We start from the raw sequence: 21840 nt of genomic DNA, 5'->3' as shown, positions 1-21840 counted from the left end.
TTGGGGCCCATCCCCAGAGAGTGCAGCTTGGGGAGAGTGTCTCGGCCCCATGGAGTCTCAATTGTGGGGTTCCACAGGGGTCGAACATCTCCCCAATGCTGTTCAACATCTATATGAGGCCGCTGGGTGGGGTCAATAAGGGATGTGGGGCTTCGTGTCATCAATATGCCGATGATACCCAGCTCTACATCTCCTTTTCACCAACTGCAGGTGATGCCGTCCTGTCCCTTCAGCGCTGCCTGGGGGCCATACTGCAATGGATGCAGGAGAATGGGCTGAGGCTGAACCCGGACAAGACAGAAGTTCTGAGGGTGGGTGGCCCTGTGGTTGGCGGCTTGGGTGACTCATTTTGGGGGGGTGACCATGGATGCGAAGAGTGGGGCCCGCAGCTTGGGCATACATTTGAACCCAATGCTCACCATGGAAATGCAGGTGGCGTCGGTAGTCCGCAACACCTTTTTTTCACCTCTGGCAGATAGCCCGGCTGTGGCCCTACCTCGACACGGGGGCACTCACTACCTTGGTGCATATGCTCGTAATCTCAAGATTAGACCACTGTAACGTGCTCTACGTGGGGCTGCCTTTGAGGCTGATGCGGAAACTTCAGGTGGTGCAGAATGTGGCGGCCAGACTGGAATGAGAAAATACCAACACATTTCTCCAACTCTGGCCGCACTGTATTGGCTGTCCATTTGTTTCCACGTTGACTTCAAAGTCTTAATGCTTACTTACAAGGCCCTAAATGGTTTAGGACCTCGATATTTGGCGGAATGCCTGCTTACACCAAGGTCTACCCAGATCACCCATGCGAGTCAGGAGGTGAGGCTGAGGAGCTTGATGCCGAGAGAGGCCTGGAAGGAGAAGACACGAAACCAGGCCTTCTTGGCAGTGGCTCCTCACCTCTGGAACACCCTCCCTCCGGAGATTCGCGTGGCCCCTACGCTGGGTATCTTTACAACCCAGTTAAAAACATGGTTGTATATCCAGGCCTTCCCTCCCTCCAATTCTTGATTTCTCTTCCTATTCTCCCCTATTTTAATTTTCTTTTTTAAAATTGTAATTGTTATTTAACGATCATGTACATTCTTGTGTCTTATTGTTTTATTCTGTATTGGAAGCCACCTAGAGTGGACTGGTAGTCCAGATAGGCGTGGCATAAATAAATAAATAAATAAATAAATAAATAAATAAATAAATAAATAAATAAATAAATAAATAAATAAATAAATAAATAAATAAATAAGATAGATAGATAGATAGATAGATAGATAGATAGATAGATAGATAGATAGATAGATAGATAGATAGATAGATAGATAGACAGACAGACAGATAGATAGATAGATAGATAGATAGATAGATAGATAGATAGATAGATAGATAGATAGATAGATAGATAGATAGATAGATAGATAGATAGATAGATAGATAGATGTGTGTGTTTAGTCGTTTAGTCGTGTCCGACTCCTCGTGACCCCATGGACCAGAGCACGCCAGGCCCTCCTGTCTTCCACTGCCTCCCGGAGTTGTGTCAGGTTCATGTTGGTTGCTTCGCAGACACTGTCCAGCCATCTCATCCTCGGTCGTCCCCTTCTCCTCTTGCCATCACACCTTCCTAACATCAAGGTTTTTTCCAAGGACTCTTTTCTTCTCATGAGATGGCCAAAGTACTGGAGCCTCAGCTTCAGGATCTGTCCTTCCAGTGAGCACTCAGGGTTGATTTCCTTTAGAACTGATAGGTTTGTTCTCTTTGCAGTCCAGGGGATTCTCAAGAGCCTCCTCCAGCACCACAATTCAAAGGCATCAATTCTTTGGCGGTCTGCTTTCTTTATGGTCCAGCTCTCACTTCCATACATCACGACAGGAAAAACCATAGCTTTGACTATTCGGACTTTTGTTGGCAAGGTGATGTCTCTGCTTTTCAAGATGCTGTCAAGATTTGTCATCGCTTTCCTCCCAAGAAGAAGGCGTCTTTTAATTTCAGGGCTGCTGTCTCCATCTGCAGTGATCATGGAGCCCAGGAAGATAAAATTTGACACTGCCTCCATATCTTCCCCTTCTATTTCCCAGGAGGTGATGGGACCAGTGGCCATGATCTTAGTTTTTTTGATGTTGAGTTTCAGACCATTTTTTGCACTCTCCTCTTTCACTCTCATTACAAGGTTCTTTAATTCCTCCTCACTTTCTGCCATCAGAGTGGTATCATCTGCATATCGGAGGTTGTTGATATTTCTTCCAGCAATCTTAATTCCGGCTTGGGTTTCTTCCAGTCCAGCCTTCCGCATGATGTATTCTGCATATAAGTTAAATAAGCTGGGGGACAATATACAGCCTTGCCGTACTCCTTTCCCAATTTTGAACCACTCAGTTGTTCCATGACCAGTTCTAACTGTTGCTTCCTGTCCCACATATAGGTTTCTCAGGAGACAGATAAAGTCTAAAGATAGATAGATAGATAGATAGATAAATAAAAACCTAGACAGCATCTTAAAAAGCAGATACATCACCTTGCTGACAAAAGTCTGCATAGTCAAAGCTATGGTTTTTCTGGTAGTGGTGTATGGAAGTGAGAGTTGGACCATAAAGAAGGCTGACAGCTGAAGAATTGATGCTTTTGAACTGTGGTGCTGGAGAAGACTCTTGAGAGTCCCCTGGATTGCAAGGAGAACAAACCTATCCATTCTAAAGGAAATCAAGCCGGAGTGCTCAGTGGAAAGAGAGATCCTGAAGCTGAGGCTCCAATACTGTGGCCATCTCATGAGAAGACTCCGTGGAACAGACCCTGATTTTGGGAAAGTGTGAAGGCAAGAGGAGAGGGGGACAACAGAGGATGAGATGGTTGGACGGTGTCATCGAAGCGACCAACCTGAATTTGACCCAACTCCGGGAGGCAGTATAAGTCAGGAGGGCCTGGCGTGCTCTGGTTCATGGGGTCACAAAGAGTCGGACATGACTTAACGACTAAATAACAACAACAAAATGCTAAGCAATAGGATTTTAGTCATTTTCAAGGATTGCAGAAAAAATGGAGACAAAAGTGAAGTAATAAGGTAATAAACAGGGTTTCTTAGGGAAGGGTAAATAAGGCATTCCTAGAAAAACAACAAACTACAAAGACTACGTAACAAAACATACCAAAATAATGAAAGCAAGTCGGGCAACATCAGCTCAGGCAACGCACATGGCAAGCACACACAGTCTCTGTCTGACTGCACCACTGTCTACATCTCTAAGTGAAGCAAAACCTATTGACTCCTTTTATAGGCTCTTAGAGGGTTCAGAAACAGAACTCATTGTCTCTAAACTAGGGCATCCTTCCAAGTGAGCTCCACTTCAGCTAAGATAAAGACATTAACCCCATAGTGGCTGGAATGTAGAATTCACGATATCCCAACAAAGGAAACATGCACAATACATATATGTTTAAAAAAGCCAGGAACTTCCACATTAAGAGAATCTTCTAAATAAAGTTGTGATACCACAGAAAGTTACATGGGAGGCATTTACTGCAAAACATAATATAGCCAGATCTGAAAATAACTATACATATACAGAAAATACTTTACACAAGGCTAAATGCAGATTAGGCACTTTAGATCATTAGAACAAAGATTTTCCAGATCTTACAATATATCAAATATTTTTTTAAAAAATATGCTTTTTTTCCTATTTCTGTGTTTCCAAATGCACCAGACTTGGCATCTTCCAAAGTAATTAAATCTAGCAGCTACAGCGGTATGTTTATATGCAAACCATTCCATTCTCTAACACACTAGATTGATTTGTTACATTATAATATTGCTCTTTTCAGCTTAGAAAAAATAGCTAAGATATGGCATAATAGAGGTGCACACATTTTGAAAGTTTATGGAAAATCAATACACAGACTTTCTTTTCTATATACAGTAGCATAGTATTAAAACCGAGGAAAATTGTATGCTACTTCAAAACAGGAAGTAACTGACCCCCTGTAAGTCATGTAAGCTTCCTGTCTATTTAGGAATGGGGCTTTTGATGGAAAGAATAGATTAATGTGCTCCCCATAGAGAGCACACCAAAGTAGTGTTTTAATTAAGATGTTAGTAATGTCAGTTACTAACACGGATCCCCAGTGTGGTATAGTGGATAGATGGACTAAGGCTCTGAAAAACAGGGTTCAAATCCCCACTTGGCCATGGAAATTTACTGAGGGAGTGGAACTGGTAAAACCTTAAATATCTCATTTACTTTGAAAACCCCATTAGAGTTGCTATTAGTTGGTTCTGACTGGATGGCATAGAATACACTCAATGTCAGTTTAGCAAGGTAAACATTTTCAGTTTTCAATGTTAGTAGCAACAGGTTGATTTTTCAAGTTCTTACATTTAACTATGCTTCAATCTGTTTCCCCTTTACTACTCCAACTGAGGAGCAACGTTTTAGCAATTTTAATAATTTATGTACTTCTAACAGATAATGAAAGGCAAACTTTTGAGAAGGTAAACTTGGCCCTTAAGGGAATTGATAGCAAGGCTATCGGCTGGTTTAAACATACGTACACATCTCTGTTGCTTTCTTGTAAAATCTCTAGCATAATTGTCTGGGCACAATTATGCTAGAGCTTATACACTAGGAAAATGAGTTTTGACTAATTGGATTTCAGAGATGAGAATAATATTACTTTAACTTTACAGGCCATCTTAGAAAAAGGGATACAGTATTGGTACAGGAATGGCAATATCATAGGAACCAACTAAGTCCCATGATGACTTGTTAATACATAGAAGATCCATACATAAATTTAGGCTCTTGATTTTGTATACATTTACATTACATTTCTAGAATATATAGGTGTGCATTTTGAGAGGAACATGAGTTGTGCAAAATCTAGTATTCTATTGGACTCAACCCACAACCCTTAATCTTGTGCCTTATCTCTTTTTTATATAATCACTGGCCTGATGCTACCTGCATTTTCTGTAGGCAGCCAAAGTAAACACATGCTATGTAAATATGTTACATAGCCAATTTCACATCTCACACTAAGGGAACAAGCAGGAAATATATTCATACAGAAATACAAATAAATTTGTATAAATAAAAAAAAATAAAATAATAGATTTTATTTCTTGAAGCACAGAACACATACCAAGAGACTTTTTCTTAAGTATTTCCATGGTGAGCTGCTCTTGAATGATCCTTCAGATGATAAAACATATGTTTATTTACTTAAAATATTTATTAGTTGCTTTTCTGCCCATATGGCAGAGCAATATACAATAAAATGTATCTGAAATCTTATTTAAGGGCAGATTTAGAATGATTTCAAAAGTCAATTTTGAAATTACAGTTCAAATGCAATCGTACAATTTGGACTGTTTGTCAGAAGCCAGAAGCTGCTACAAGGAAAACTCTGCCTTGTGTACTCATCAGTGCAATCTCTCAGGATCATGGGACACACCAGAAGGCCTCCACTAAGGATACTAAATTTCAGGCAGAAACATACAGGGAAAGAAGGTCATTCAGAATTTCTGGCTCCAAGCCATGTACAGTGTTACAGGTCAACTCTTTAAGATTTCCCAGCAAGCACTGGGGCACCATACTTTCTAACAGGCAGTTAGGCCAGAGCTCTTCCTATCCTGGGCCAAAATCCCTTCCAATCAAAGTGCAGCCCTTCACACGTGTCAGACTGCAAGTCCCAGTGTTTCCCTCTATTGGCTATGTTAACTAGGAATGAACTGAGTAGAAATCCAAACAACATCTAAACATCATCTACAGGGGTGCACCTTGACCTTTACACCAGTGATAGGGAAACCCTAGATCCAATCCAGGGCTCTTGAGTTGGCTTTGAGGATTTTCAAATGATTACATACTCTCCCTTATGATATCATTGTGTGGTGTTAGCTTTAGCACCACATGTACTAACAATGATAAAATTCTTCGATGGGTTCCCAAGAATCTGTACAGGAGGTATGCTATTCTAAAATGTGAAAATGCCTCTCCAAAGTTTGTTACTAGCTACGCAACGCTGGCATTTTGGTACCACCCTTTTGTCATTGGCCTCACCATTCACTGGTATTCACTCCTCTACAGTCTGAATTCAGTTCTAGGCTCAATGTTTCCAACGTTTGCCTGAGATATATTTTACATTGTAAGCAAAATGTATCCACACTAGAAACTAAAATGACTACATTGAGCTTCTCATACTTTGGACATACCAGGAGACAACAAGAAGGTTTACTGGGAAAGACAATAATGCTAAGAAGAGTGGAAGACAAAAGAAAAACAGGAAGATCTAACATGAGGTTGATTGACTTAATACAGAAATTCATGGTCTTTAGTTTGCAAAACCTGAGAAGAACTATTAACTGTAGGACTTAGATGAGTTCATGACACATAGCAACAACAGGCAAACTATGTAATGTGATGTGTGATGTTCTACAAAACATGAATGGATAGTCCAGGTGTCGGGGTTATTATTCACCTGTTGTTCATCCCTGTTTTTTTTATGGTCAAGACCCTTTTAGTTTAAGCCAATGCAGAAGATGTGGCAACAAAGAAAGGGAAGTGATGGGAATGCTTGTGATAGTTCTTCCCTTTAAAAATCTCTAAGTATGCCCTTTGATTTGGGATTTGTCAGAAAGAGTAGAAGAAGGATAGAAGCATAGAAACAATAGTAGCATCTGTCAGGCAAAGAATAATGCTAGGTTAAACATCTAAACAAATTGTACTAACAAACAACGGGAAACAAAGTATCAAGCTTCCACCAGGTATAGGTTATAGAAAACAGTGTATTGTGTGTCTCCTCAGGAGCTCAGTCAGATCTACTGCTGCTCACTGAAGATTAGTGCACCTAGTAGTTAACCTGCAGTGGTAAATATAGATTTTCATTGCAGTATAAAAAAACACATAGAGTTTCTTTCTTACGATTATTATTCTTCCAAAGCAGTTAAGAAAATCTCATTACTTATGATGAATGCAGTGAAATATGTATGAAACAAAGCATCAAGGCACAAAAATGGCTACAGCAATACAGTCTGCATTGATTCAGCATGGGGTATGAATAATAGCAAATGAGACCAGGAAGGAATTCCATTGTTAATTAAATAGCAACTTTTGAAACCATTTTCTTTGCATTATATGTCTACATATAATGTGGTGATCACTGAAGCCGGTGAGATGGATGACTGTATTTTTCCCTTGGTCCATACAATTTAGACTAATGGTGTTTTCAAAAATGGGCTTTTATAAGAGTATGGTAGGACTTGATTTATTGGAAAAAGGACTGTTGGAATACTCTGGACATTATGGTGCAACACAATATATAGTATGTAACATAGAAACAACACTAAGTGGTGCCAAGTTCTTGCAAATGAAACTTTCCACCTCCTGCCTTTGGATGAAATGCTTCTAAGTTCTACCTACCATCTTTCAAGATTGTCTCGCGCTCTGAGCCATCAATTTTCTGACGTCCTATCAGGAAGCTGGTAGTATCAGCAAAGTATATGTAATTGGCCTCTGCATGGAAGTCCAGGGCTCGAGGATTGACCAGATTTTCTATTGGAATCATATATTCATCAGCTACTTTGTTATTCAGATCCATTCCCCGTATGATTCCCGGGCGTCCCTTTCCATAAAACAGGAACAACTCATTCTTTGGTCCTGTGAAAGAAAGATTGCAAACATAAAGTGCCAATGCTGCCTAATTTCTTTACACCGAAAACTGTCACTGTTTAATTAACTGCTGCAATTAGTGGTTGCTGTGTTTTTTTTTAAATCCAATACCTAAAATTAAGCTTTCAAATATTCTGAATGTATCTAAACTCAAGATGACTGGTTAATTGCATTATCTTAATTAAAACACAAATTACTTCTGTGACTGAGTTATACCTAATTAATCATTGCCTTTTCTGTAACAATACATGTTTCAAAAACCCAATAGATCACAGGATAACATTATAGCCATGGTAAAATGGCTTTCTTGCAGTCGTTTTACAATTCATTAGGATCTACTGAGTGCTATTAAGCCAAACAATAGCACACGCTTCAGTACAGTGGCTATACTTTGCCAAGTTCTTTTAAAGCCAGAATTTGTGCTGAACAATTTAGAGGAAAATATTATTCTTTCACTTATTTGAATATGTATAAATGATATTTTCTATCAACCTGAAAAAAGGAACTGCCAGATGTCAATTTTATTTGTTTGTTTCTTAAATGCTTGATTTCATACTCTAGGTTCCTTAAAAAAAGGTTGGACTTCCTTTATATAGACTTCTCCCTTTATTTTAAAGATCTGCTACTTAACACTGAACATGTTTCTTTAGAGTCAGTTTTGATAACAAATAAAGTGCTAGATTAAAGATCTTCATCAAGCCCTAAGGTATTCTGATCCCAGGTCCCTAAGGCATTCTTATCTTAGTTACTTTAAGCCTTAAAAGATGGATCCAACCATTTGAACTGGTCTTATAAGGAAATTCATTAAGGCAAAAAGACATTGATTTCCTTATGAACCTGTTCACATAGTTTGTTCCAACTGCTTGGATCCTTTTCATTGATTCCTTGCAATCTCAACTTCAAAAATATGGGGATGGCAATTTCAATCAAAGTGTTTAAGTGTGTGATACCTGTTCCACAGTTGGCTTTCTGAAATATAAGCGGGCAAGCCTTCAGCATTTAAGAAAGAGATCCTTTGGGTTAAATTAACTGTGAACCCATAGGCTTTGGCTATTATGTATTTCTCTTACAACTGTGTTCATATGTCTTTTGTCTTCATTAATTTGTTTTTACGTTCCATTTTCCTGATTTGCTTTTAAGCTCATGGACTAAAAGGTAGAAAAGAAATGTTTTAAAATTGAAACAAAACATAACTACTATTGCCCATTGCGAACAATGAAGTGTTTAAAGAAGGAAAATACTTCTACAATGTTATCGGAATGTTTTCAGTTAGCAAAACACTGGGAATATGGAACTATTGTCAGATTCTGAGTCAACGAGATTTTGGTGGCATTGGGACTGGAAAACCTTTTATTTACACAGATGAAATCCAACTTAAATTAAATAGAACAGGTATTAACTAAATTAAGAACCAAGATGCATTTGGACATTTGAAGGTTATAAAATAACAATGTCCGAGAGCCCTTACTGCAGCTTGGGAAAGATTTTGTGGAATTAAGACAAAAGCTACCACAATAGCATATTGTATGAGAAAATGGTAACAACAGATAGGAGAAGACTGCAAAGAGTTCTTGCTGGTGTTATCTGTAACCTTCATGTCACCAGCTTAGTCTACTCACCTCTATTACTGCAGGGCTCAGCCCCTGCCAAACAGACAATAAAAGGAAATAAAAACAGCATGAGAGTATTATGGCAGGAGCATCTTGCCAAGCACATGCCATCAACTAACAAATGAAATTAGTGCTGCTGTTGGTCATGTTAATTAACAGTGTTCCACTCTAATATATCAGCTTCTGGCAAAGTGTGCCGTTTTAAACAACATACTTTTGCATGACCTGCCGTCACTTCCCAAGACGAAGCCCATCCTGCAGCGACACGTCCTGGTTTTGTAGCTACTGCTCAGCAAACAGATGTGTGAACATCCCCCTGGCATGCCATATGGGTCGAGATCACATGCATGACTCCTGACTGCAACAAATGAAAAACAGCAGGTTGGAAATCCTTTTGAAAACAAGCCTGTCATATACAGCAGTATGGAAAGGGCTTAGCTGAAAGACAAACCAGTACATTGTCATGTCTTTATATATTCCCAGGAGGAAAGAGTTTAAGAGTGGTGGTTAATAAAAGGGAAACAGCACACAGTTCATAAAAACTACACACTACATATCTGAATAGGGCACTGCTAAGATCTTCTTTGGTTAAAAACAAGGAAATGGATGGGATGTAGACATATTACAGTGAGGAACTGTGACCATTTCAGTTCAAAGTGCACTGCTTACTCAGTTCCATGTTAGCTTGACTAGTTAAAACAGCATTTTAGAAATCATTACTGATATGAGGGGGTAGTCCAAACAAAAAGTTATAACTTTTGAACAGGTTCTTGAATTGAGTTCAATAGGACGGAGACTTTGGGTTTGCTCTGTGCAAAATTTGAAGGCGTTTGGAAAAGTACTTTTAAAGTTGTAATGTTTGGGTTTTTTTAAAAAGGTTCTCAATCCATACATGTATTTATTTTGCTACCATTTTATTTTCATGGCATATAACAAATTCTGTAGCTATTTTTCAAATGATGCCATTTGCTTCGTGATAAGAAAGTGATTCCTGATACATGTGACTTGCTTCTGGACAAGATAATAGATTGGGACTTCAGCCTTACTACAGGAATCAGTGTCACTGACAAATACATGCACAGAGGAGCCACAGAGAAAGAGAGAAACGAGCCAGAGAGTGAGTGAGTGAAACAAAGAGAAGACACATAAAAAGAAAGAGATTGAAAGAGAAGAGCTATGGGAAGAGAAAGAGAAAGAGAGAGAAAGAAAGAGAGAAAAACAGAGAGAGAGAGAGCTAGTGAGTGAAAGAAAAGAGCCAAGAGAAAGAGATGGGAGAGCCATGAAAATAAGAGAGAAGTCACGGGGGTGGAGAAAAGAGAAAGAGGGAGACACAGAGAGGAGAGCAGAGAGAATGTGGAGAGGGAGAGAGGGATGGAGGGAGGGAGAGAGATAGAGGAGCAGGAGAGCAAGAGGGGGGAAGGGAGGAGCCACAGGGGAGAGAGGGAGGGAGGGAGGGAGAGAGAGAGAGGCAAGGAAGAGGAACCACAGGAGAGGGTATGGGGAGGAAGAGGGAGAACTTCTACAGAATAGTCTGCAGCCTCAGTAATCCAAAAGAGGTCTTGTCCAACCTCCATTTTTTCTTCCCTTCTCAAGTATTTAGAAACAGCAAGTCAGTTACTGGATACTTCAAAAGGATCCGAATTCAGTTTAACAGGGCTTCTTTTCAAGAAATAAGCTTAGCCTGCAGTTCTGCATCTAGGAACTCAGCAGACTCTTTGAAGTGACTAGACCTGATGTAAGAGGGCATATTGGGACTGCAGCCTTACTACAAGAATAGGTGTTGCTGAACTTAGCTGGACTTCCTTCTGAGTATTTATTTTTATTTTATTTATTTTATTTATTCAATTTATATGCCGCCCACACTACCCAGAGGTCTTTGGGCGGCTTACAATAATTAAAATTCAATACAGTAAAAGATAAAATAATTAAAATACAATTAAAATACAATTTAAATTGTCATCAGACCCACAGCTAATATTATTTCAATTAAAAGCCTTCTGGAACAGGAAGGTTTTGACCTGGTGCCGAAATGTCATCAGCGTCAGTGCCAGACGAATCTCAGTCGGGAGGGCATTCCATAATCTGGGGGCAGCTGCCGAAAAGGCCCTTTGTCTACAAACCGTCCCTCTTACCTCCTTAAGGGACGGCTCTTTCAAAAGGGCCCCCTGGCTAGATCTTAACTGCCGGGTAGGTTCATATGGAAGGAGGCGGTCCTTCAGGTATCCAGGGCCCAAGCCGTTTAGGGCTTTATATGTCAAAACAAGCACTTTGAATTGGGCCCGGGCAGCAACTGGTAGCCAATGTAACTTATACAGAATCGGCTTGATATGTTCCCTGGCGGCTGCACCACTCACCAGCCGCGCCGCTCAGTTCTGGACCAGTTGCAGTCGCCGGACCGTCTTCAAAGGCAGCCCCACATAAAGCGCATTGCAGTAATCTATATGGGATGTTACCAGTGCATGTATGACAGTCATGAGACTCCGCTCGTCCAGGTAGGGCCGTAGCTGGTATAATTTCCGCAGCTGAAGGAAGGCACCCCTGGCCACCGAGTCCACCTGGGCTTCCAGTGTTAGACTGGGGTCCAGGAGCACCCCCAAGCTGAGGACCCTGTCCCTTAGGGGGAGTGTAACCCCATTCAGGGCGGGGAAATGGCCCTCCAGCCTGTCCGGTGAAGCACCCACTAACAGCACTTCCGTCTTGTCTGGATTGAGTTTCAATTTATTAACCCTCATCCAGTCCATTATCAGGTCCAGACACGAATTCAGCACAGAAACTGCCTCACTTGGATTGGTGGAAAACGAGAGGTAGAGCTGAGTATCGTCAGCATATTGCTGACTCCTCAGCCCAAACCTCCTGATGACCTCTCCCAGCGGTTTCATGTAGATGTTGAACAGCATGGGGGACAGTATTGAGGCTTGAGGAACCCCATGACATAACTGCCATGGGGCAGAGCAACTGTCCCCCAGCACCACCCTCTGGACACGGTCAGCCAGGAAGGAGCGGAACCACCGTAAAACAGTATGATGGCAGGCAGGATTGCTTGCAGATACACTAACCAGAAACAAATGGATGGGCTGATCACACATAGGTGCTAAAAAGCCTACTCAGAAAGATGCCCTAGTAAATTCAGTGGGACTTATTTGCAGATACATATGGTACCATACACTGAACCTCCAGGAAACATCTTTCACTGACTATTGAGTGCATTGTGTCTTACTCAATTTCTGTATTAAAAAGTCAGGAAGTTCAATGTATAAAAAAACTCTGGCTTATGACTGGGGAATATTGCTCCTGTGTCCACAATTCAAAATATAAGAAAATAGTCCAATATTGCCTTCTCATATTGTGCTGACATCTACCACCAGGAAAAAGGATGCGAAACTTTACATAGCAAAAGGCAGTCAGCCTGAATGTTGACAACACCAACAGCAGCAGTCAAGATGGTCTACAGCAGGGGTGTCCAACCTTTCACCTTCCCTGGGCCACATTAGAAGATGAAAATTTGGTTTGGGCCGCACATACATTTGGTTTGGGCCACATGGGGGGCAGCCCTAGCCGTCCTCCGCAGCCCCGCTCCAAGCGTGCTTACTGGCAGCTGCAATCTCAGACAGCAGAGGCTGCCAGCTTCAACTCTGGTGGCTTTATGGGGCCAGGAGGGGATGCACCTATTGATGGGGATGATGCAATGCAGTCACGCAGACCCTCTCTCCCCTCCCCTCCCCTCCCTAACGCTCCTTCCTTCCCTCTCCCCCCCCCACCATTGTGACGTGCCCTGGCCGCATTCCGGCTGCAAGCGCCGGCAGTGTAACTTGAAATTTTGGAATTTCTTTAAAAATAAAAAATTGCACTGGGTCGCATTACGAGCCGACCTGGGCCGCATGTGCCCCTCGGGCCACAGGTTGGACAAGCCTGGTCTACAGGATGCCTTCTAGTGTTCATGACCATTCACAAAGTGACACCAAGCACGGGAAAATCCCCCAGAACCTGACTCTTTTTTTTCCACCAGTTCAAACATCTCTTAGCCAAAAAAAAAGCAATTGTCTGGGCTGCTTTTCAGCAAGTTCTCTGGGTAGTACTTCAAGGCACAAAGTAATCAAAATGCCTAGAAGAAATATCTTTCAGATTAACTATGTCCACTCAAGTACCTGCCCTTTGAACTGAAAAGTATTGGGCTGCTAGCTCTTTAACGAATAACACAATTTCCACCCCATGCAACAATATGCGTTGTATTTCTAGGTATCAGAATGTAGAAGAAAGGTGGAGTCAAATTACTTTTCCATAGTTGTATTGTTGTTACAGGCCATCAAGTCACTTCTCTCTTGTGGAATTAGACATCTGATTGTCTGTGATATTCACATTGCAAAATCTATGTTCAAATAATGGGCACCAATGCTGCACTCTGACCACTTCCTGAATTATTATTTGCTCTTTCATGACAGGCATCATACAACAGCAAATAATTTCACCTATTCCCCTGGCTCCTTCCATAATACAAGAATTTATGAGTCATCACCTTGTGTTTGGCACATTGATAGCATTTCAGATTAAAAAATTGTAGATGGAAGGAAGGTGATATAACCTCTGTTGTCTGAAGCAACAAAGTTCAAAAACTGAAATCTGAAGGCAAAGCCACCCCACTCCACACACTCCTGCAGTCAAATCAAGAACCAGTTCACACATATGTACAACTAGTCACCTAGGTGAATTAGCCACTGTAATTTAGTGATCATGAGCCGTAGTTTCATCACAGTGCATGGTGATAATTCAGACACTGATACAGAGGATTTCTTCTTTGCATGTCTCCGTGTGATAAATATCTATAGACCTCTTGAAAAAGAGTCATGACAATCGCTTTTTGTCTAGGTGAGAAACAGTTAACTGATGGGAGGGGGAGAGTCATGTTCTCGGATCTTCCCCTTCTTGGTGTTGCTTTCTCAATGGTAGTGAGGACAAGAAGGAATCCCGCACAACAGTGGTTTCCAACTTTGAATCTCCAGTTGCTCTTGGAATAAAACTTGCAGAAGTGTTCACCACTATCTGTCCTGTCCAGGATATCAGGAAGTTGGGGATCCAAAGTTGGGAACCACTGCTGTGCACCATTCTGACTGCTACCATTGGCATAGCTCACTTTTGCTACGTAAGGTTTGGCATTCTTTTGCTTCCTGGCAATATCAGCACTATATTACAAGGAAATGTTGGACCATTTCCTGATGTTTTGAATCATAGGCTCAGAAGCAATACACTACCTGCATGAACAAGAGGAGTGTGGTGATTTTTTTTTGAAGGACTGAATTATTCTCTTCTGTGATGATGTTAGTCTCCACTTCTCTACTGTTTTATATAAATATAGGTACATTGGCTTTTTCCCCTGGCTAAAATGATTGGATGTGTGACATTATCTAAGAGTGCCAGATGAGACTGGCTGTTGCAAGGGGGAGGAAAATGCCTACATAGAATCTTATTTTAATTCACATATTTTCATGTCAACTTTGTTGATACGGGGTTTGGCATGTTTCTGTATTCCTGTTCCTAGCCAAAAACAAACCACATGATTTAAGCAAAGAAGGTTGGCCCACACATCTGGCCTGTTGTTGCTGGGTTTTTTTAAAATTCTATGTCTCCTCTGCACTCCTCTGCAGTGCTGGATACTATAGCTCTGTAGACTTGTCTAAGCAAATTTGTACAGAGGTGCTTCTTCATCTGTGAAACCTTCCCCCCCCCTCATGTGAGATGTTTTTCTCCTTTAGTTCTTAGCTATATTAGAGATTATTTTGACACTGGATGTATGTTATGCCAACAGTCATTAAAGGAAGTGTCTGTCTGGTTTTCTACTACTGACTGAACCAGTTCTAGAGCAGCTGTTCTAGCAATTGTGTAGGCTGCATTGCTTGCTATCTGAGATACATTTGTCTATAAATATCATTTCGCATTTAAAAGAGTAGTTGCTTTGGTTTCTTTTGTCTTAAATACCTTTGGGTGATCATTTGACAGCCCATATGAGCACTCTCGAGCATAATGTGTAGGATTTGACCCCAAAAGACTCTGATTTAAGCTTCATCTCAGGCACTATAAAAATGACAACACCAAGTGCTTGGAAGAAAAATATACTAAAGACTGTAAAGCCCATTGTATATACAATTCAAAATGGTACCGCACAATAATTATTAAAAGCCTGTGGCTTGAATTGTATCCTCCTTTCTGCACACAACGTCTGTTTAGTTTAATAAAGAAAATAGCTCAGAAGGGAAACCTTAGCAAGCAGCATCTCCATTCAGAGTAAAAAGTAACCATCAAAGCATACAAAAGGTTGAAAAGGGTAAAACGTAATCGCAAAGGATGCAACAAAGGACCTAATATCTACACAGCAAGAAAAGGAGGTCAGCTTGCAGTAGTGCACTTCTTTATAGTATTCTCCATGTGCTGAATAATAGGACGTGTGGATATTCTCTTATTCACTGTATACTACACGAGTGCTTGATAATATGTGAAACAGAATGCTTTGTGAGAAAATAGACCTATCTTCCACATCTTTTTTTTTTTTTTTTTTTTTGCCTTTATATAGAGTAGGGGTTCTAACAAATGCATGCTAATGTCTTAATTCTCACCTATTTAGGCTATCTAAACTTGATGAGACACCTTGAGGAATTCTGAAAGCCCACAAAAATCCTTAAATCCAGAGCAAGATCAGCATTATATCTGTGCAATCTGTCTTTGTGCACAGCTACTCCCTTTTGTCTTGGAGAAGCAAAGTGCAGAGAGAGAGAGAGAGAGAGAGAGAGAGATATTGACTGCTAGTTAAAAATAAATAAATATCTATAGAACCCTTTTAATCCTTAGACCCTCCCTGCCCAGAAGACAGCCCCCTTTCAATTTTCTAGCCCTGACTGACCACCCTGTGTGCCCAAAACACCACTGGTCACTTAGGGGCCAAATAGGAATTTTAGCCTGTTATCACCTTATGGGCATACAGTATTGAGCAAAAGGTGGCCCAGACTTTTTTTTTCACCTGTCCTGCACTCCCTGGTCATGGGGCATGATGGGCAGTTTGGAGGAAGGATCAAGTTAAGTCAACAGTCGCAGATGGATGGGTAGTGTGGAAATGAGGGTGATTAGTAGTGAACTCGAGGGGGCACCTTTTGGTGAAGGAGAATTCAAGACAGCTCCTTGAATCATGGCATTCAGGGGCAGGACATGGAGAACAGTTTTTGAGACTGTCCCTAGTCACACTCTGTTACAGCAGCTCCACTGCCAACCCATTTCCAGGCACAATTCAAAGTGTTGGCTTTAAGCATTTTGAAGCACTATAAAGCCCTAAACAGCTTGGGTCAAAGTAATCTCAAAGATCACATCCTCCTCCTGAGCCTGCTACCCAGGTGTTAAGATAATCAAGAGAGGCCTTTCACTTCACAGGCGTGTTGGTGGCAACACGGGACAGGACCTGACAGACTCTGAAACTCCCTCCCATGGGAAGCCGGGGTGGCCCCACCTTTGCTGTCCTTCTGCAAGCAGGTGAAGACCTTTCTCTTCAGGCAGGCTTTCCCTTAGTGACTGGCTATCTAAGAGAGGATTTTAAACAGGATGGTATCTATACCTGTCGCTTTTAAATCTATTTTAGTAATACTTTTATTTAACATTTTTAATATAATGTTTACTCAATTCTCTTAAAAATATTTGAATAATGTACTGTTTTAGCTTTGAACCTTGTGCTTTTAATGATGTAAGCTGCCTCAAGTCCTTTTTAGGTGAAAGGTGGGGCAAAATATTTTAAATAAAATAAAATAAAGTCATGAGCCTTAGAGAGGAAATGGGCCCAGGAAATTCCTCCAGTGTTGGACTTTGGTGCTGCATCAGATCAGCAGGGCTCATGTCTCACCCTTATAGGACGAGGGAGCGGGATCAGGAAGGACCCTTGCTCTTGAGCAAGGAACCACACTGCTTTAGGCCCCTCTCAATGTAGGGAACTGAAATTGTTTAATAAAGATATGACCCTAGATTAAATCTGTCACTCATATCTTGCCTCTTTATTTGTGGGTTGGGACACAGCTGCATGATTTACCTGTGCAACATTGTTTAATTCATGGAAACAAGTTATTGCAATTGTGTCAAAAGCACATTAAATACCTTGACCTTTTGTGGAGTTCTGAGTAACAAGTTATGGTTCTTCGGCTTAATGCATATACAGTGGTGCCCCGCATAGCGACGTTAATCCATTCCAGGATTAACATCGCTAATCGGATTTGTCGCTATGCGGGGGCAAACCCACATGGGGTGAAAACTCACCGCTATGTGAAGATACCCCCATCCGGCCGCCATTTTCGCCGCCCGGTAAGCGAGGGCAGGGCGTGAAAACGGAGTGGGTGGCCATTTTTTTCCGGTGGCCATTTTGGAACCACCGATTGGCAGTTTTTAGAACATCGCAATGCGGTGTTTTGCCATTCAAAACGTCGCAATGCGATTGCATTAGTGATCGCAAAAACCGCATCGCTATGCGGATTCTTCATTAAACGGTGCGCTCGTTAAGCAAGGCACCACTGAACAGTGGTGCCTCGCATAGTGATCGCTCCGTTTTACAATGAAATTGCTTTGCGATGAACTTTTTGCCATCGCAAGAGCGATCGCTTTGCGATGGCCCCTATGGGGAAAATTCGCTTTGCGATGATCACGGGGACCCGATCATTGCAAACCCCCGCCGCTCAGCTGTGCTTCGTGTCTCTCTCCACCCCTTGCAGCTCCAGCCTCGGCAGGGAGACTGAGGCACCGTCACCACCACCCTGGCCGAGAAAGACCCTCTGCGCCTGCAGCAACCTTAAGCCCAGGCGCAGAGGGTTTTTCTTGGCCAGGGTGGCGGTGCCTCAGTCTCCCTGCCGAGGCTGTCGGTCTCCCTGTCGAGGCTGGAACTGCGAAGGGTGGAGAGAGAGAGAGAGAGACCAAGCACAGCTGATCGGCAGGGTTTGCGATGATCGTGGGGAAGCGATCATTGCAACCCCCCACCAATTAGCTGTGCTTTGTCTTTCTTTTTCTCTCCACCCCTCGCAGCTCCAGTCTCGGCAGGGAGACTGAGGCACCACCACCCTGGCTGAGAAAGACCCTCTGTGCCTGCAGCAACCTTAAGAGGGTCTTTCTCAGCCAGGGTGGCGGTGGCGGTGCCTCAGTCTCCCTGCCGAGGCTGTCAGTCTCCCTGCCAAGGCTGGAGCTGCGAGGGGTGGAGAGAGAGAGAGAGACGAAGCCCCGCCGATCAGCTGGCCGAAAATGGGGGCTTTGCGATGATCACTTCCCCATGATCATTGCAATGCCCCCATTTTCGCACAGCTGATCGGTGGTTCCAAAATGGCCGCCCACTGTTTTGCCTCGCTTTAGAGGCACCCAAAATGGCCGCCGGTATGGAGGGATTTTGCTTAAGGTTAGTTTCTAAGCCTATAGGAATGTATTAAACATGTTTTAATACGTTCTTATGAGCTTTTTAAAATCGCTTAGCGATTAAATCACTTAGCGATGTTTTTCCTGGAACGGATTAACTCCCTCCTTTGCTGCCTCCTTTTCCCCCAAAAGGTGCTTGTATTGGCTTGTCTTGATTTAAAAGGTGCTCTTCAAGGTGATCTGTTGTCTGGAAGGTGCTTGGTTTTTCCCAGAAGGTTTTTGTCTTGGATGAAAAGGTGCTTTTCAAGGTGTTCCGTTGAAAAGGTGTCTGTTCCCTCCTTCCTTCCCTCTTTTCCTTCCTTTTTTAAAATTTAAGTCATCTTAGATTAAAGGGGAAAAAAGAGAAAAAAACCTCTGCTCCTAGTGGTAAGGTAAAGGTAAAGGTTCCCCTTGACAATTTTTGTCCAGTCATGTTCGACTCTAGGGGGCGGTACTCATCCCCGTTTCCAAGCCATAGAGCCAGTGTTTTGTCCAAAGACAATCTTCCGTGGTCACATGTCCAGTGAGACTTAGACACAGAACTCTGTTACCTTCCCACTGAGGTGGTCCCTATTTATCTACTTGCATTTGCATGCTTTAGAACCGCTAGGTTGGCAGGAGCTGGGACAAGCGATGGGCGCTCACTCCATCATGTGGATTTGATCTTACGACTGCTTGGTCTTCTGACCCTGCAGCACAGGCTTCTGCAGTTTAGCCCGCAGCGCCACCACGTCCCTAGTGGTAGGAATGGATTAACCGGCTTTGCATTAGTTCCTATGGGAACTAATGATTCGAGTTACAAACTGCCCCTCGACCTAAGAACCAAAAACAGCCGGAATGGATTAATTGGTTTTCAGTGCATTCCTATGGGAAATGCTGATTCGACTTACGAATTTTTCGACTTACAAACTTCCTTCAGGAACGGATTTAATTTGTAAGTCGAGGGTTGACTGTACTTTTCTATACAGTGGTGCCTCGCTTAGTGATTGCCTCATTTAACGATGTATTCGCTTAGCAATGAGGTTTTAGGAGCGATCTTGTGCTCCGTTTAGCGATGTTTCCAATGGGGGAATTTCACATAGCGATGTTCGGGACCTTGCTTCGCTTAGCGATGACAGTTTAGGTCCTCCTGTTTTGCTTAGCGATGTTTTTGAACAGCTCCGTTTTCGCTATTTTTAAAAGGTGTTAAATTGTTTAAAAAGGGTTTAGAGTGCTTGAAATTGTTAGTGCACTTAATAAACCCGTTGTTAACCAAATTTGGCTTTGTTCTGACTCTTTTTGAATTTTTGGTGATTTTTTTTCCTCCCCCATTGAAATGCATTGAAAAGGTTTCAATGTATTCCAATGGGGGAACCGCTTTTCACTTAGCGATGTTTCCTATGGCGATTTTCGCTTAGGGACGGCAATCCGTTCCCATTGGAATGGATTAACCGGTTTTCAATGCATCTCTATGGGAAAACGTGTTTAGCTTAGCAATGTTTTCCCATAGCGATGAATTTTTTGGAACCAATTAAAATCAAGCGAGGCACCACTGTATTTGTAATAACTAGTAGGGCAAACGTGGTGTACTGACACCACAGCTTTCCTCTCCCTGCAGATTCAAAGGGTCATTAGACAACACATTGCAAGAGATCCTCATTAATCCCATTGCCATCACTAGTCTGTGGAGGTATTTCACACACAGCTAATAATAACCTCTTTTTCCGAAAGACAAAGTACTCTGAATCAGCTGGAAAATAAGTTTTACCAGCACAACTACAATAACTATACTGGAGATGGAATCATCATCACTTGATTAAATCAAGTTGGGCATTTATGCCTCAAATGAAAAGGTAGTAAAATGTTGGAGTGAACATTGCTAGAGATTTACCTGTTGGTTGGGTTCTCTTGTGATAGACATGGACCTCTTGGGCATTTTCCAGTCTAATTAATGATTGTATGTCTGTGCCATTAAATCTATTTATTTTTATGACATTGAAGTTGTCTAAACTTGTTGCATACAAATAGTCTTCAAATACTGTTAACCCACAAAGACGTCTAACCTGCGAGGAAGAAAACACACAATTATCTGATTTTATCACAATTTGTTCAAATCAATCTGTAATGCAAGGCAACACATGGAAATGAATAATGCGAATCACATTTTTTTTAAAAAAATCAATATTTGTCAACAAAAAAACTCATTAAGTTACAAAGCACAGATAGATTCTGCTTTCTTTTCATTTTTACAATATAATTTTATTTTAAATTAACTCAGAAGAATTGTGGGGAGATTTACATAATTAAGAACATATGAAATGCTACACAGTCAAGCACAATCGACTCCATTCAATGGTGACTAATATTAAATACTTTCGAGAGAAACTGCACTTGAGCCCTCGTTAAACTTTCATCAGAAGAAAACAATGCAAAGGCAAAAACCATCTATATTTCTGATGTAGCATCCTAAAGGCACAAGCATGGATCCTATACACAGTGAAATCCCAAGTAACCATTCAGTTTAGCCACATATTTGATGAAACAATGAGATAAGACCTAAAAATGTTGAAATGCAAGAGGGTATACTTCTAAGTAAAGGCAAATGAAAACAACCAAAACACCACAAATGGAAGCTACCTTTATATCAACTGATTTTTTTGTAGCTTATCAAAAATTAACATAAAAAAACCTAAGATCATGGCCACTGGTCCCATCACCTCCTGGCAAATAGAAGGGGAAAATATGGAGGAAAAAAAGAGAGAGATAGATAGAGATAGATAGATAGATAGAGAGAGAGAGAGAGAGAGAGAGAGAGAGAGAGAGAGAGAACTCTCTCAATACAATGTTTTGCTCTACTATGCTAGGTGCAAAGGGAACTTATATGGCTGATTAAAAAAAAAAGATACTGGTATCTGAAATACATTCCCCCGAGTATTTCATGAATATCTTCTGAAAATACGGCTTGGTCTGCAGTGAGGAATCTGAAAAGTTGTTTATGCTGCTACAGTAGGACTCCTATATGCATGGAGGATTGGTTCCAAGCTGCCGCACCCCCCGGTGCCCCCGGCAGACGGTGAAAAACGCAGTTTATAGCAAACACAGTCTGTTGGATCCAGTACCTGTAATTTTTATCTCCCTATCAAAGCAAAGTCTTCTCTGAAGTCTTCTGTCCTTAACTAATCTGCTGAAGATTGAAGGTGAC

General features: G+C 41.6%; 1 protein-coding gene across 5 annotated transcripts in view; it reads right to left on the bottom strand.

Moving 5' to 3' along the window:
• The window catches only part of LRP1B (LDL receptor related protein 1B), a 1166776-nt gene that overhangs the window by 310103 nt on the left and 834833 nt on the right, over positions 1-21840 (bottom strand). For all 5 annotated transcript variants that reach the window (XM_072983887.2, XM_078376975.1, XM_078376977.1 and 2 more), the window contains exons 9-11: positions 20530-20701; positions 9478-9621; positions 7405-7641 (exon numbers count right to left, since the gene is read on the bottom strand). In XM_072983887.2, the coding sequence (XP_072839988.2) occupies positions 7405-7641; positions 9478-9621; positions 20530-20701 (553 nt within the window). The remainder of the gene's footprint in view (positions 1-7404; positions 7642-9477; positions 9622-20529; positions 20702-21840) is intronic.

This window comes from Pogona vitticeps, chromosome 1 (assembly GCF_051106095.1).
Source record: "Pogona vitticeps strain Pit_001003342236 chromosome 1, PviZW2.1, whole genome shotgun sequence".
In the NCBI taxonomy this organism is placed as follows: Eukaryota; Metazoa; Chordata; class Lepidosauria; order Squamata; family Agamidae; genus Pogona; species Pogona vitticeps.
The sequence above is the reverse complement of the archived record's forward strand: the minus strand, read 5'-3'. Positions and strand labels throughout refer to the sequence as shown.